The 15,859-nt window shown below is 30.1% G+C and overlaps 2 protein-coding genes across 4 annotated transcripts in view; one reads left to right on the plus strand and one right to left on the minus strand.

Annotated features, from left to right (window-relative positions):
* The first annotated feature begins 321 nt into the window (after positions 1–321).
* Positions 322–11,227, plus strand: LOC129216193 (ADP-ribosylation factor-like protein 2-binding protein). 3 transcript variants are annotated; one of them, XM_054850377.1, is made up of 7 exons: positions 322–589; positions 673–709; positions 6,129–6,187; positions 7,341–7,447; positions 7,753–7,838; positions 10,101–10,123; positions 11,118–11,185. In XM_054850377.1, the coding sequence occupies exons 2-7, from the start codon at positions 675–677 to the stop codon at positions 11,138–11,140; spliced, it is 333 nt and encodes a 110-aa protein (XP_054706352.1). In that variant the 5' UTR covers positions 322–589; positions 673–674; the 3' UTR covers positions 11,141–11,185. The 3 variants fall into 3 exon arrangements, with proteins under 3 accessions (XP_054706352.1, XP_054706351.1, XP_054706350.1); XM_054850376.1 differs by having other exon boundaries at positions 331–589; positions 10,101–10,143; positions 11,118–11,217; XM_054850375.1 differs by having other exon boundaries at positions 401–589; positions 10,101–10,197; positions 11,118–11,227.
* Positions 11,228–11,356: 129 nt separating this feature from the next.
* LOC129216195 (nuclear pore complex protein Nup93-like) overlaps positions 11,357–15,859 on the minus strand; it is a 100,643-nt gene continuing 96,140 nt past the window's right edge. Inside the window, exons 21-24 of the mRNA XM_054850378.1 lie at positions 15,508–15,591; positions 15,353–15,423; positions 14,492–14,546; positions 11,357–11,491 (exon numbers count right to left, since the gene is read on the minus strand). Of these exons, the coding sequence (XP_054706353.1) occupies positions 11,372–11,491; positions 14,492–14,546; positions 15,353–15,423; positions 15,508–15,591 (330 nt within the window). The 3' untranslated portion in view covers positions 11,357–11,371. The remainder of the gene's footprint in view (positions 11,492–14,491; positions 14,547–15,352; positions 15,424–15,507; positions 15,592–15,859) is intronic.

Here is a 15,859-nt window from a genome sequence, read left to right on the forward strand (position 1 = left end):
CGCTCAGATAATTTTTCGTCTTATGATGCAGTAATTCATTTATTACCTACATATTTGTTTAGGTGGCTGTAAATGCAGTCCTTCCCCCTACCTCACCAAATCTTCGAGAACTATTAAGGTATAACTTAAAATATTAAAATAATGTGTTAATCTGTACCATTACTCTCTTAACAAAAATTCTTTGCATAGACACGCTTTTATTAGCTTAGTGCACTTTGCAAATCATACACGTTACGTCCTTAACAAATATATTAAATTCTATTATAAATTATACAAATAATATCCGTAAAAACTTTTATGGTTGTGGAAAGCTTGAAATCTCTAGAACAAGTATCTAAAAGAAAAATTTAAAAACATATGAATTATTCACAGAATTATTGGCAATTGTATAACAATGTAGAAATTTTGCTGTTTTCTAAGCTACGTCCATAACAGGCAGTTTTTATGTTTTTTTTTTTTTGTAATTAAGGAATTTGCACACAATTTTAAGATAGCCTAAATAACGACAAATTATACAACAGAAAAAAATATTGATTTTTACCAAACCAGTTTTGGGGGAAAATTTAACCATTTCTTTGAATTGCAAGGGGTAATGTATTACTAAATTTTAGAACAAGCAATAATTCAATTTTCTTGTGATGCCTGTTCTGTTAATGATACTTTCTTTTCTAGTGATGACAGAACCAAATGAAGAATTTGAATGCCTTGGGTTTGTACTCCATTTTTATGTTCTTTCTCACATTGTTTGATTTTAGTTCTCATGTTTACATTTTGCGTCATAAGATTTAACTTTTCATGCTATGTTATCTATTCAAAATAACTAATTGTTTTTTCTGCCAGTGTACATAGACTTGATGGTGAGCAAGTTATTTATTATTTGGAAGATGTTTTTTCAACTAGTGAAGTGCAAAATAAGTTTATTAAGTTCAATGTAATCAGTGATTACACTTCAAAATTTAATAAAACTTAACTTTATATTTTGAGAACTGATTATTTTGTTTACAATTTTATGTATCATTATCAAAAATAATTTCAACAGTTCTTTTTTAACTAATTGTTTACAATGCAGGGGTCTGTCCAGGATTTTTCACAGGGTCCGTTTTTTGTGAAAAATCAAATAATTTTGTGAAAAATCAAATACTTTTGTGAAAAGTCAAATAATTTTGCAAAAAAAAAAATTTTTTTTTTTTTTTTTTTTGCAAAAACGAAAGTTTAGACTCTTGAGATGGTGGAAACTGCATCATTGACACTTAAAGTTGAGTGTTTTCCCTCTTTTCTGTTGAGAATATCATTCTTTAGTGCTTTTCTAGTATTTGGGGGGGGGGGGGGGGAGGCATCGCTCATTGGGAGATGGGCACCCCTCAAGTATCAATATTTATCTACCATTCTACATCATGTTAAATTGTACTGGAAATGTTATTTGTATAGTATTTAAAACAACTGTAAGAAAAAAAATTCAGTCAGGGGTTCAGCATTTAAATTTTTAACCCAAGACACTGTTTAAGTGTCTTAAGCACAGAGTTTCGTTTAAAACTTATAAATTCCGTGATTTTTACAAAAATAAAAAAATATTTTATTTGTTTACTTCTTAACTAAGCGTACTAAACATCGAAAATGCGAGAAATCAGATTCCCATAGCGGATGCAAAGAGATTGCAATCCTCTAAGTGAAGGCATCAAAAGTATAAAAACGGCTTGTAAAATAAATATTTTGGATAAAATTATTTTAGAATTGCATTTTAGAGCCCTATGATAAACATATCATTAATATCTGGACACAGTTGAAGCAAAAATAATAATAATAATAATAAATAAATAAAATGAAAAAAAACCTGATCGATTCAGCATTTTAATTATTGACTCATAAAAGAAAATGGAATTCTGCTTTAAAAACCAGAAATAAGCTTTGTTACAAAAATAAAGAACCCTTTTCATTTATTTGCATCCTAATAAAGCGAAGTTAGCTTGAAAAAAGAATGAAATATGATTCTCATATCGGATGTAAAAAGATTTCGTTTTTCAAAATGTAGGCATCTATAGAAAAAAAAGGTAAATAAAAGAGTTTATTTTAAGTTAATTATCCTTTTCAGCATCGAAAAATCAAACCCATATAACTTTCTCCCAAAATAACAGTTTAACATTGCACCGCCAGACGCTAAGTGGCGATAAACAGTTAAACATCGCACCGCTAGACGCTGACGCTAAGTGGTGATTAGTTTGAATTTGGTAACTCTATCTGAAGCGATCACATCCCCCCCCCCGTACTACCCTTTGCAGTTCTAAGTTCATTTTGCTGTATATTATTGATTATTAAATCATGAATGGGGAGAAAAGTGCTTACTACACCTATTCAGAGAATGTTGACGCTTTTTCAAAGAAGTTTACAACAACACTGCTGCATAAAACAAACAAGCAAAATTATAAACCAAACTGACTTTTAGCTGTTAATTTCTGTCAAAGAAACCAACAACAGGCATTATATTTATTTGGCCGTAGTAATTATTTATGACTTGCAGGAGCATCACAAGGGTACCGATTTTTTTTTTTCTTTTGCGAAATTAGCTGATTTTGTATAAGTTGATTCCTCTAATTTAACTTTAAAAAGGGTTTCAACCATTATCGTTTTTATACAGGAAATATGCTGTATTATTTTAATCTGAGATTTGCTCTTTCAATAAACAATTTGTGAAAGATCCGTTTTTGTTTATCAGAATTTTGTGAAGGGTCTGTTTTGGTTGATCGGGATTTTGTGAAAGGTCCGTTTTGGTTGATTGGATTTTTGTGAAAGGTCCGTTTTGGTTGATTGGATTTTTGTGAAGGGTCCGTTAACGGACCCAAATTTGCTCTGGCCAGACCCCTGGAATGGTGTCCAACTTACGGCCAGCAGGGCATATATGGCCTGAGAAGCTGATCCACATAGTCTATTGTTGTGTTCAATGTTATGGATCAAAAAATACATTTTGTAACTTTCCAGAACCGGGGTGCCTGCCTTGTGGGGGGGGGGGGGGAATGGTGCAAACTGAGGCATTAAAATTTTTAAGGGGCTTGTTTTTGGGAGGGGGCCTTTGCAATATTTAAGGGGTGCATCCTTGATCTTGGGGGGGGGGGGGAGTCACACCCCTGCCAAAATAACCGATCATCTTTATTCAGTATTATGAATGATTGTCGCAAATTTGATGCCAAATATTCAGAAATTGGTTTCAAAAAAGCAGATTTAAACTTTGTGTTAAAAAAACAGCATGTAGTAATGACAACAATTCCCTTTTCCCATGTTGTGTAGAAAAAAAGATAATTGTATTCAAATTTTATATTTGTTCTAGCCCATAAGATTCATCTTAATATGAGATACGTCCCTTGGGTATGAAAAAGTTGGGCACCACTGTTTTAGGATATGGGGGGAAGTCTGGGGATATCAGTCTGCTTTTTTACTTTTCATTTTTTTTTATCTGATCAAAAAATTAAGTAAGCAATTTGATTTTCGACCATGAGTTTCATTGAACATTTCTCATCATCCCAAATGTTTTTAGAAATGTTTAAATCATAAAACGTTTTTACATTAATTTTTTAACTGAACTTCATGAAGCAGACTAACATGCCCCCACCCCGGGGTATGTTGGTCCGCATTACGAAAATAACTTTTGTGAGAATTTTAATGATAAATATTATCCACTATTACAACTAACTTACACCATGTTGAATTTAAATCAAATATTAAATTAACAAATTTCTACTTTGTGCTATTTATTCCACTAGCAGTACCCACACAGTGATGCCTGTGCTTAAAGTTTAAAGAAAAGCGGTTGAATTAAAGAAAAACAAACTATATCAAAATTACATTTGCAATAACTTTTAAATGTAAATAACTTCATAATTCATCTCCAAATTTGCCAAGCGACTTTCTAATTAAAAAGAAAATCAATTAACATACGCACAATGAATTTAAAATAAAATAATAACAGTAAAATATTCATAAGCAACAAAGGCCAATCCTCCAAAATGTTTAAAAAGAAAGTGATTGAAAAATTGTCAGGAAAATGGACCTAGTGTTATAGTTGAAAATTGTGTTATAGCAATTTCTCGAAAGAGAAGCCTTGAAAATTGGCTCAATTAGAATCGCTTATATCTCTTGTTCTAATTGACTGAAAAAAATGGAACAAACATCATCTTGTTTGGGAAGGAAAACCCTTTCCAACAATATATAATGTTTGGGGGTATGGGGATTTTTACACCCTAATTAGCCAAAATTTAGCTTAATTAGTTCGAAACTTAGAATTTCGGCTTTGAGGTGCACGGGCCTGGGGTACGTTCGAATTTTTGTGCCAAGTTTCAGGGCTGTAGGTACTATGGGGTCTTCTGGTTATCAGGTACAAACAAAGAAACAAACACCGTCACCTTTATATATCTAGATTAACCATCTACATTTTCTCAAGAATCAGCACAACTTGTGTCCTCATCAACTTCACTGCTGCAACACAGCCAAAAAATAGTAATAAAATTTGTTCAATAAAACTGTACTAAACGATTTCATTATAGGATTTGTAGGACTGAAGTGCTATTTGTTGGTCATAAATTAAAATAAAAAATTTTGTAGAATGAAAATTATCAAGACCGGTACAACGAGCTCCAATTCTCCTGCTCTCTATGCAATAAAAAAATTTCGGTGTAACAATTCATAGACTGCAACAATGTAGTTTATTGTTTCTCATGATTAAAATTTTTAGTTAATTAGCTATTAACTACTACATGCAAGTGTTATACTTCACCTTTTGCATTAGATCCTGAACAGTAAAATCACTGAAATGCAATTTAAATATATTGCCTAAAAAGTATTGTCTTTAATTTGACCTATTTTTTTAGCAAATCAAGATATTGAGCTGCAAATATGCAATGATAACTTAATAACTGATGATATTTCTTTGAGAAATCTAAACTACAGAAAATATTCAATCTTTATGCTATGCTTAAAAATTCCTGTTGCTGCTATTTTAGAGGCTGTATTGGGCATTGCTAAATCAAATAGCAGTATTAGAAAAGCTATATGGGGTTTATGAATTATTTAAAAAAAAAAAATTATTTATACTTTACCCATCTTTACAACATATTTTAACATGCTGAGCATATTACTAGAACAAGATGTAATATTTCTGGGTCATCAGTGGTTGTAAGTGTAGAACTATATTTGTTTTGTTCCTATACTACTACCAGTCGGTTGATCACATGACAGCTAATGACGTCTGTTGCTATTAACTGGTTGTTCATCAACCGATGCATCATTGAACGCTTTTGGTTGATTTCCGGTTACTTGCACACACGAGCAATGCGCAGGTGAAAAATATTTATTATTGGTCAAAAACATCACATGGTTCAATCAACCAGCTTAAATTTCAGCCTACCAGTGGACCTACTGTTGAAGCTGTTAAAATGACTTTGGAAACAACCAGTTAATTAGTAGCTCTAGCTCTGGTTAGTCGCCAGTCGACTGGTAGAGCTATGCAAATGTAACCATTGATTCATTTCATGCCAAGATTTTGGAATTTATGTGGCTTATTAACTAAATGTTAGCTCACAAATTCTAAAAACAATTTTTTTTTTATTTGAAAATCATTTAGGGCTAAAATTTATCAAAATATAGATTATTCCTTAGTTTATTTAGCTCAAAATCCAACATTGCTTCATCAGCATTGTGCTTACCTTCAGATTTCAGCCTTTTATCGATATATCATCAAAAATGGGCAGAACCAAGATGCCCCAGGACTGCAGATAATTTAGCATATGTTATTTGTGTTGATATGGTTCATAGTAAAATTGAAAAAGTTTTGCTATTTGGGTAGTTGGTTTTTTGAAAAGAAGATGAATCATTTTGATGAAGTTATATGTAAATACCAGCAATGCTTTTTAAATAAAATCTGAAGACTGATTTGTAAGTCAAATAATGTTTATCACAAATTAAATTTAAAGATGTAATAGAATAATCTTATAAACAGAATACTTAAATTTTTCAAATAAAAAAATAATTTAGTTAGTTTTACTTAAAAAATAAACATGTAATTATTTTTAAAGCCAATCTTTCAATTCAATAATTTGTATATTTTGCACAGGAAAAAAAAAAGTTCTTTTTTTTCTTTCTAGTGATGCATGTGAAAATCAATTTGACACCATCATTGGACTTATTGAAGATATAATTATTGGTATATTTTTATTTTGAAAAATTTCAAAATTTATATAATGTTAACTTGTAATGCATAATTTTTGCTCAAATCATTAAATAAATATTTTGTCAACTGTTTTATTCATTCATACTTAATTTAGAGTTTTTTTCAGGCTCCTATCATATGCCATATATGTCGTGATAAGATGCATGATAGGCACACAGTACTTTTTCCAAAATTTTAGCATCATGATGAGACCATTGATTGAGCTAAAACTCAATACAATGAAATCAGTGTGAACCTTTCAATTAAGTAGAATTCTAGAGCTCAGGGCCGGATTTGGAAGTGTGGAGGCCCCGGGGCAACTAAGGAGTGGAAGCCCCTAATCAGGGTTTGAAAAGATCATCATATTTTCGAAAATATCCGATACTTTGATATATATCCGAATATTTGGATATATATGTATATATCCAATATTTTGGACCCGTGAAAGTTAGGATATTTTGTAAAATTTTTTTATTGTGGGGGCCCCTTTGTCGTGGAGGCCCTGGGGCAGTAGCCCTGGCTGCCCTCCGTTAAATCCGGCCCTGCTAGAGCTGTTCATTCACCTGCGGACAAATTGAGAGCTATTCCGGGACTTAAATATATTTAATGATTCTCAGCTGCACAAAAAATCTTTTTTGTTGAACATGTTATCTATTTTTTAATTTAAGTTCCTGTAAAGTAATCCCTAAAAGAATAATTTTTGTGGTTTAATAGAAAATTATTGATAAGTTAAAGTTATCAAAACTCATCAATTAGCCATTGCATACTCTTGTAGTATAGCCAAAACTGAGTGATATTTTCTTACATTGCATTATCAAGCACTCAAAGTAACACTACCATTTCATTGTATGCTGACAGCTGAATTTCACACATCCGTGCCCTGAGGTCATTCCATTTTCCAAATTTCAAAATTTATATCCTTAACCAATTTTTAATTTAACTAAAAGAAGTTCCCTACAGCACTGTGTGTTTCAGTAGCACAGGAGGGCACAATATTTAAATAATCTTTGAGCTTATAATGGAACTGAGCAGATATTCATCAATTATATTCAGCATAAGTTTTGCATCAAGAACTTTTCATATTTCTTTTTAAATTAAATGTAATGCATTTTTACCTTGAGTCTACTAATACTTTTCCTTCATTTAGAATCAGAGTTTATTGAGTTACAGAAAACTTTCTTGGAAAAATATCACAAAGAGTTTGAACCCTGTGAAGAAAACAAATTAGAATATATGGATATATTCAATGCATATGTGAGTACTATTTTATATGTGCATCCGTTTTAAACAATAAATTAATTTAAAAGTAATATTTTGCCATTTTACAATTCATGTAACACAGGATGTAATTTACAATGCATATAAATTTTAATCTTCGAATATCTTAAGCTTTACTAATCTCACCAATAGAATTCACACTTTTTAATTTGTCTTACTAAATGTGACATTTCAGCCATAATAACTACTTCATTTTACAGGAAGGTAATTCAACTATTTCTTAAGTTGTAATCTAATTTTAATATGAGAGAAAGTTACTAAATTTTCTTAAATAATTTTAGACTGAACTTATTGAAAAATATATTGAAGCATCACTACTTGCAAGGTTTCCAGAATTTTCCATGAAGAAATTTTTGCAAGACTTAAAGTAAGATATTTTTCAGTTTTTAATCTGGGCAAGGTCTTTAACTATCTTATTTTTAAGAAAATGATCATCCCTTTTTTTTTTGCTCAAGAAACTTATACAAATAAAAGTGTTTGTACAGAAATATATGTTTTGATTTTTGAAATTATTTTTTGCTTGAACTCTGTACACTCTACCCTGGAAAAAGCACAGGCACGAGAAATAGGAGTCGAAAGCTCAGCTCGCAATTTTGACGGGAACAAGTAAGAAGAGGTTAAATACAAAATTCTGATGACTTCGACCCAAATTTTTATTTCGCATAGTTAATACTCGATAGAAAAGCCCAGTGGCACAGTGGAAACACTTCACACTCCTACACTACAGGTATTGGTTCTATTTCCAGGTTGGGCATGGTAGACCAGAGTTCGTACTCTCCTTCAAAACCCCTCCAATACTCCTTCATTTAGGAAATTTTTTTGAAGGGCCATTTAAACCCCTTCATTTTGGTTTTAACTCCTTCAAAACTCCTCCTTTTGTAGTTCAAGATTACATAATCTTCCTCTATGATAGTAACTTAAAATACTTCGATCGACAATTTAGTCTCAAGGGCGATTGTATAAGGGCGGGGGCGGTTTTAATGTAGTAATTTCATTTTTTTTCTTAAAATGTGATTTACAAATTGAATGTTTAAAATGCATTGAAATGCTATATTTTCATAGAGCTGAACTGTTTTACTGGTGAGACTGTCATTTTAGAAGAATGAAGAAACGTAAAAATGGTCAACAAAAAACGCTATCTACTGGAGTTTAGGGTTAATCCACTGGATGTAGGGTTAAAATGTCAACTATCAGGGATTAGAAAGGAGACCAAAACTGAACAGCATACTCCAAATGGGGTCTTACCAAAATTACATAAGCTATTGTTTTTCTCAAAGGGTTCTACTGCTATTCATGAATATTTGTAAGGCTTTTTTTTTTCTTCCTTAATTTCCCACTTCACATAAGTAGTCAAAATTTTTTTTTTCCTTGAGTGACGACTTCACGAGGTTTTACTGTACCAACATGCTTATCAAAAAAGCTAAGTTGAGAACATAAGTTAGCTATGTTACTGATAAAAAAAAAAGTACAAAATAATGCTTTTCCACTAGAAAAGTTGCATTATTGAATAGAAAAGTAGTTATTTGGGAGAAAGTTAACCCAAAAGTTTCCTCTTTTTGTGATTAGCATCTAATGGGCTCATTGAAGGAGATTGGAGATGTGCTTCCAGCAGAAAATATTGGATTGTTGGGAAAGATTTTGTTTCTCCTCCGACAGGATTTAATTGTATTTTTTCACACCCAATTTCACTTAATCTGCATGATCATCATATGTTTTGATAGTTGATATAGCTGATGAGCTTGCTTGGGAAAAAGTTCAACTGATTTTTCATAGTAGTTTAGTTGGCTCCTTCTCAAACACAGAGACTGAATAGCAGCGTTTTCAGCTTTTTTTTAAAACTTTTTCAAAAACTTTTGTCAAAACTGGTTTTCAAAATTTTGATGGTGAAGAAGGACCATGGTCTGGATGGGCAGTTGAAGCTGATAGACACAATTAGGGCATTAATTGTTGTAAGATCACTAAGGGGTTAAATTTATCGAATCCAACAGTTCATCACCACTTGAAATGCCTAGGTTTAACCTCAAAACTCAACATATGCATTCCTCATTTCCTCGTGAAAAGAAATTTGTTTTGTTGCAGTGGACGTCTATGATTTGCTTCTCAAATGTCAAGAAAATAATCCATTTTTAAAGCACATTATCACTGGGGACAAGAAATAGGTATGCTATTACAATGTCTAAGAGATCATGGAGTGAAAAAGATGAATTAGTTCAAAGCATATTTATCGAAAAACTGTGATATCTGTTTAGTGGGATTTTAAAGGGATTTTTTTAAAAAACTTTTACTTGACAACATAATTCTGAAGTGTATTTCATTTACTGGAGAAACTAACAGAGTATCCACGCACCTGGAAAGTCATGGTTTTCAACCATAATCAAAAAATGGTCATGAAAAAACATAATTTTCAGCAAAAATAGTTCAAAAATCATGGAACTGACAATTGGTTTTGGGTTTAAGTATGTACATGCTTCCCGAATTTCCCGGAGTAAAGTTTACAAACTTAAGCCGCTTTTACACGCAAATTCTGATTTCTGCTCTTTTATAAAATTCGCTCATTTTTCTTTAGTATGTGATTTTACCACTTGAACATTAATACTTTTGTGTTACATATGAAGTTTTTGTATTTCAGAGAAAACCATTCTGAATTAGAAGGTGAGGTGTTTGACATTTTAGTGAGTTTCACAGATTTTCTTTCTTTTAAGGAAATGCTACTGGATTACAAATTAGTTAGTATTTTATTAATTATATATATATATATATATATATACATACATTTTCATTTATTTAAAGCAGTTTCACTGCTATCATTATCACTGTAAGAAATAAAAAAACAAATAAGTGTAAATTTTTAATTTATAAATATCAATTTTTTTTTAATCAACTCAAACTATTACGAATTTTACTGATTCTTTAAAAATGTTAATTTTGCAGGCATTAAAAGAAATTTTCTTCCAACAATTGCTTTATTTTACACATTTAGCTATGACTGCATATTTCACTCAATGACATTGTCTTTTTTTATATCTATGTGTACATAAAATTTCGTCTTGACACATAAACAGCAGTCCGACAGTAATGATTTTTACCATGACTTCAAAAGAGTACTAGCTTCTACTCACAGTTTTATGTAAATCAGCATTCTAACTTCTCTTTTTACACCATGATTACGGCAAGTTTGAAAATTCTTTAATTTTGGAAAATCATTTAAAAAATTCCTTTCTCTTTTTACATAATTAGGGGTATTTAAATAGACCTGGGAAAACGTATAAAAAGACTTTTTACACACTGCAACCCCGGAATTTTAGTTTTTTTTTTGAAAATTAATTCAGTAGTAAGGAAATAGTTAAGTAAACTTTTTTACATATGCAAAAATTTTAATGCTGTCGCTTTAACATGATGCTGGTTTGGAGTAAAGACATAAAAAATAGTAAGTTTTACCATCAATTGAACCAATGAGTTTGAAAACTAGTCAGCCAAAACCCGGAGAGAACTGGTTCTTGGACTCATCGATACAATTGTATTTGGCTAAGTAAAGATGAATCCATTAAAAGAATCTATTATTTTAGAGGTTGTAAAACCAGTTTTTTATGCATAAATGACAAAATGCATGATTTAAAAAAATATTTTAATGTTTGCTTATTTGTAGGTCAAAGAAGGAAAGATCCCTGATTTATCATTGAACAATGTATCGCATCACAAAACCTGAATGTATCAAACACAAAAATTACAGATTATACATAAATTGCTTTATATTAATACTGGACTCATTTCAATGTCTTGAGACTGAAAGTACAAATTTAGAACACAGCTTTTCAGTTTGCATGTGATTTCTTCCTTTCATTTTTATTTTACAAGTGATTTTATATCTTCTGTTTTTTGAAAAAAAAAATTTCATTTTCACTAAATCATTAAAACTTCAATTTGCACTAGTCTTGCATTGGTATCTCCTGGCATGCGATATGGTATCATTCCTGCAAATGTAATGAGGGCTGAAGCTTGGTTCCTTAAGTAACTAATGAACTGTTAAAAAGAAAGAAATGCATGTTAGTATGCAATAAAAATGGATGCCTTGAATAACAGAAATGTTTAACATAAATTATGTTGTAAGTACAGATACAATGCTAATGTAAAATGTTCGCTTTGGTTGTGAAAATAAATACTTACAAAAATATTTTTAAAAAATATTTGGACAAGAATTTTAATGTACCTACAACTTCCAAAGCTTTAGCAAGTTTAGAGACTTTAAAACATTATTCATCCTTCCAAAATAATGTTACTGACAGCCTATACGAAAATGCACTAAATTTAGAAAAGTTGGTAGTCTTTAATGAGAATAGGCTTGTAAGAAGAAAAATAAAATAACTTTTCAACTTCCAAAAAAGTAAAAATTAAAAATATATAGAAAATTATTGTTTTGATTACATGTATAACTTCCATAATCTTTTAAAATTCTGCTATTATGAATCTTGTATTGGTTATTGTAAAAATTTGCAATATCAGTATAACAGTTTTGTTATATCAAAATGATTTCACCAAACCTTGGGACTTTTCTACAGTTGAATTTTGTTTCAAAACTAAAATTTTACATATCTCTAGAACCATAATTTCTTATATCTGAAAGTCTCTAAGCTTTTGAAACTTTTGAGATTATTGCAGCACTACTGCAAAATGACAAATAAATGTTTGTTAATTTTTCTCAGTATGCCTTTGGAACAATAAAAAATTTCTCCGCTTAAAGATCCTTAAACTTATTTGGCACTTTTAAGGCATTGTAAAAAAGAGGAGTTTTTTTTTCTACATTATCATAAAAACAAGGGTTTTCTACCTTGCTTTTCCTTGAAGGAATAGTATTTAGCACATAAAAATTGTGGTAATAGTATTATTTTTTCACTACCAGCTTTTATATTTCAAAACAAAAAGATTGATTTCTAAATTAAACTTCTAGAAAATTTCTCATTTCATTGGTAAAATTAAAAAAAAAATATTTAATGATTGACCAACAGTAAGAGTAATGCATGTGAAATGGAAAGTACAAGTACTATAACTGACAACAATAATGTTCTCCTGTTAAGCAATAAAAAAGTCCCATAAATGCAAGTTAAATTCATTTAGTACTTCCTGGCGATGATATTTATTATTTATTTCATTTCTAAAGGCTATTTCTTCAGTTACTTTCTCTGTTCTAAGATCTGCTGATTCTGTTAAGTTAATTTTGTTAATAAAATTAGGATTTTATATTCAAGGCCGCACTTAAAGCAAGCATAGATTTGTGGATATTGGGCATTTAAACTTTTCAAATAACACAGGTTTTCAGAGATTACCATGATAAGTAATCAACTTAAAAGGCTGTTTGAAAGCTTTTTTTTTTTCACTATACTTGTTCAAAATTGTTTTAAAACTTGAGAATAAAAAATTTCAATATTTGGAGCAGATTGGAGGACATTTAAGCTTTCCTTTCTTTATGCAGAAAACATTTAAATCACAACCATACCTTATACTGCATTTTGGTGTTTGTTTATAAGAACAGGTGAACTTTAAAAAAGGTCAAGCAGCCAAAAAATTTAAATTCAAAATTTGAGAGTAAAAATTGGCGGTATATAGATTTGCACAAATGGATTATACCATACCACCTATATAATTTTTACTTAATATTTAATTGGCTAATTTCGAGAATTACCTACATTTGAAGATATTAAGATTTACTGAAATTTTAGAGTGTTGAAATCATATACTTATTTTATTTCATAAAATTTAGTACAAACCAAGCTTTAAAAAAAATTATGAAATTAAAAACATTTTGTGAATATTTTTTATTTAATGATAAGAATAATGATCGAAATATATATGATGCAAAAGCACTTATTTCGCGAAAAGGAAGATATTGGTGATATTGTGAGCTGAAAAGTTCGCAACTTTAATATGAACAGAACTAAAAGTTAAAAGAAAAAATGTTTTATGAAGCTTAAGCTTTTTGTGATTATGACAAGCTTACATAAATTAAAGCCTTACAAAAATAAATAAATGCTTTTACAGTACAATATACTCTTGATGTCTCGAACTTCGATATCTCAAAAACCTTGATATGATGAAAAATTATTTTTCCCCATGATTTTGCATATTTATCTAATGTTATTTTTCATTCTTTTGTCGAAGAGTTTTTAATCAAAACCTTGTTACGACGAATATTTTTCGAATTCAAATATAAATTTTTCGGAAAACCAATGTTGATTGTCTCGAAGCAACTCGAGGAATATTTCCAAAATTTTCTCAAACCCTTCATAAATTCCTTCAGGGGTTAGGAATGATTCGGAGAAGCTTATCTACTGTCACTTTCATTCTAGAGCCCAGGAGTGGCAGAAAATGTAAATCCTGAGAAGCCCAAAAAACCGACCTAAAACTTTCGCACCCTTCTTACACCATTTCATTGGACCTTTTGACTTTATTTCCACCTCCCATAAAAAGGGGAGATGAACGGGAAACCCCTTTAGAGACAAAGAGAATGGTGCAATCCTTTTTCCATCTTTTTTTGTTTAGGAGCGCTCGAAACTTGTTTGAAACTATTTTGCAACTTTGGTAATCCAAATCTTTGAAAGTTTAGTCGTGGTAAATCACTACATTTTGCTACTTCACTAAAGCGTTTTTTTTCTTAGCTTATTTTAAAAATTAAAATTTTTGTTATTGTATTAAAACTTTTTTTCAACATTCATAATGTGTTTCCACTTAATTTTAACTATTGTGACTAATTTTTTGAACATATTTTATTATGACCTTGATATTTTAAAAATGCAATGTCTCGAATTTTTTTTACCGTCTCTTCGACTTCATGATAAAGAGTGTATATATATATATATATATATATATATATACACACACTAACTACGTGAAAAAAGATAAACTGCAAAAGGATGGTCACACTAATAACGTTATCAAAGAAAGTAAGAACTGAGTAACAATTTATAATACACAAGAGTCTCTCTTCAGTGTGAGCTATACTAAACATTGTTATGAATAGCAACTTACCTTTTCTTGGCTGGCATTTTCATTTATAAACCTTTGTTCTTGATTGACAGATTGCCTGTTACAAAAACGTTAAAAATAAATAAATAAAACAATAACTTGAATAATTCTTTAAAATATGCTCATAATCTAATCGTAGTTAGATAGAAATTTCAAAATGCAACCAATAACAGGATTCCTACAAGGTCTGAAAATTTGGAATAGTTAGAAAAATTGAAAATTAAGACTAAAAAGTTAGAAAAATTAAAAAAAAAATACTCAAAAGGTCAGGAATATCGGGGGAGGGCACTGTTATATAATAGGAATTTTAATAATCTTTATAGTAGAACCCTATTGGTCTAGACCTTTTAATATGCTATTAGTTGTTTTGTTGTTAAAAGAAACATGCAACACATTTTCATCTGGAAAATTCGACTATAAACAGGGAAGTATAAGGGTTCAACTGTGTACAAATACTTAGAATTAAATTTTAGGTCAAATGTTAAAACTGTAAATAGAGATAAATGCATACACTAATGTCCCCATAAAATATGCATTTCAAGTTGGGTTGCATTTTTTGCTTTCTCTTTATTTTACTAACATTCATTAAACAAAAACACATTTGATCTGGGTTTCAAATTAAAGAATTGAATAACTCAATACAATGCTTAAAACAAACATACATTTTAAAGATAACTATCTTTCCTTGTATGATTCTTGTTTACTTATTTATTATTGCTAAAAAGACTAGGGAATTGCTTTTTTTAAAAACACAAAAATCTATTCCCAAAAAATGCGCAACAACCCTATGTAAGTCTAAAATTAAGGAAAATTTGTGGTAATAATAGAAATAGTGACTTGCAAAGAACTTTAAAAAGCATTTACTTTGTTTTCTTATATTCAGAATATAGGATATTCATTGTTGCAAGTAGTACATCTGGAAAATTTCTTCGAACCTGCAATAACATTCACAAGAATTTAGTTCAAAGATAATTATTTAAAAAAAAAAGGCAAGACTCAATGATATTTCAAAACATTACCTCTTCAGGATAGGTTGAAAATGCAGTTACTTTTTGTTCAACTTCTTGGATATCAAATGGAATCAGCTTTAAACCTTTTATTGTCTAAAACAGATTCAAGTTATAAACATAGTTACATTTTTCATACTCTCTTTTCTTATACACATTCTAAAGCTTTAAAACTTAAACAATTTTAAATCTCCTTTATTTGCTTGATAAAATATATTATTGTAATTTTGTAACAATTTGATTCAAGTTTTGAAATGTTTACATAAAGTTTAGCTCCTTGGTTTATTTTTTCTCATCTAACATTTCTTGCAACCATTTTCTTAACTTAATTTGACAGGGGATGGTTTTTAGGCATTGCTCCTAA

This window comes from Uloborus diversus, chromosome 2 (assembly GCF_026930045.1).
Source record: "Uloborus diversus isolate 005 chromosome 2, Udiv.v.3.1, whole genome shotgun sequence".
Lineage (NCBI taxonomy): Eukaryota > Metazoa > Arthropoda > Arachnida > Araneae > Uloboridae > Uloborus > Uloborus diversus.

Bases quoted from the DNA above. Each gene is read 5' to 3' on its own strand.
- LOC129216193 (XM_054850375.1), top strand. From the start codon at position 675: ATGACAGAACCAAATGAAGAATTTGAATGCCTTGG. The intron at 710-6,128 runs GTTTGTACTCCA...TTTTCTTTCTAG, and splicing joins GAAGAATTTGAATGCCTTGG to TGATGCATGTGAAAATCAAT. The intron at 10,198-11,117 runs GTTAGTATTTTA...GCTTATTTGTAG, and splicing joins TGCTACTGGATTACAAATTA to GTCAAAGAAGGAAAGATCCC.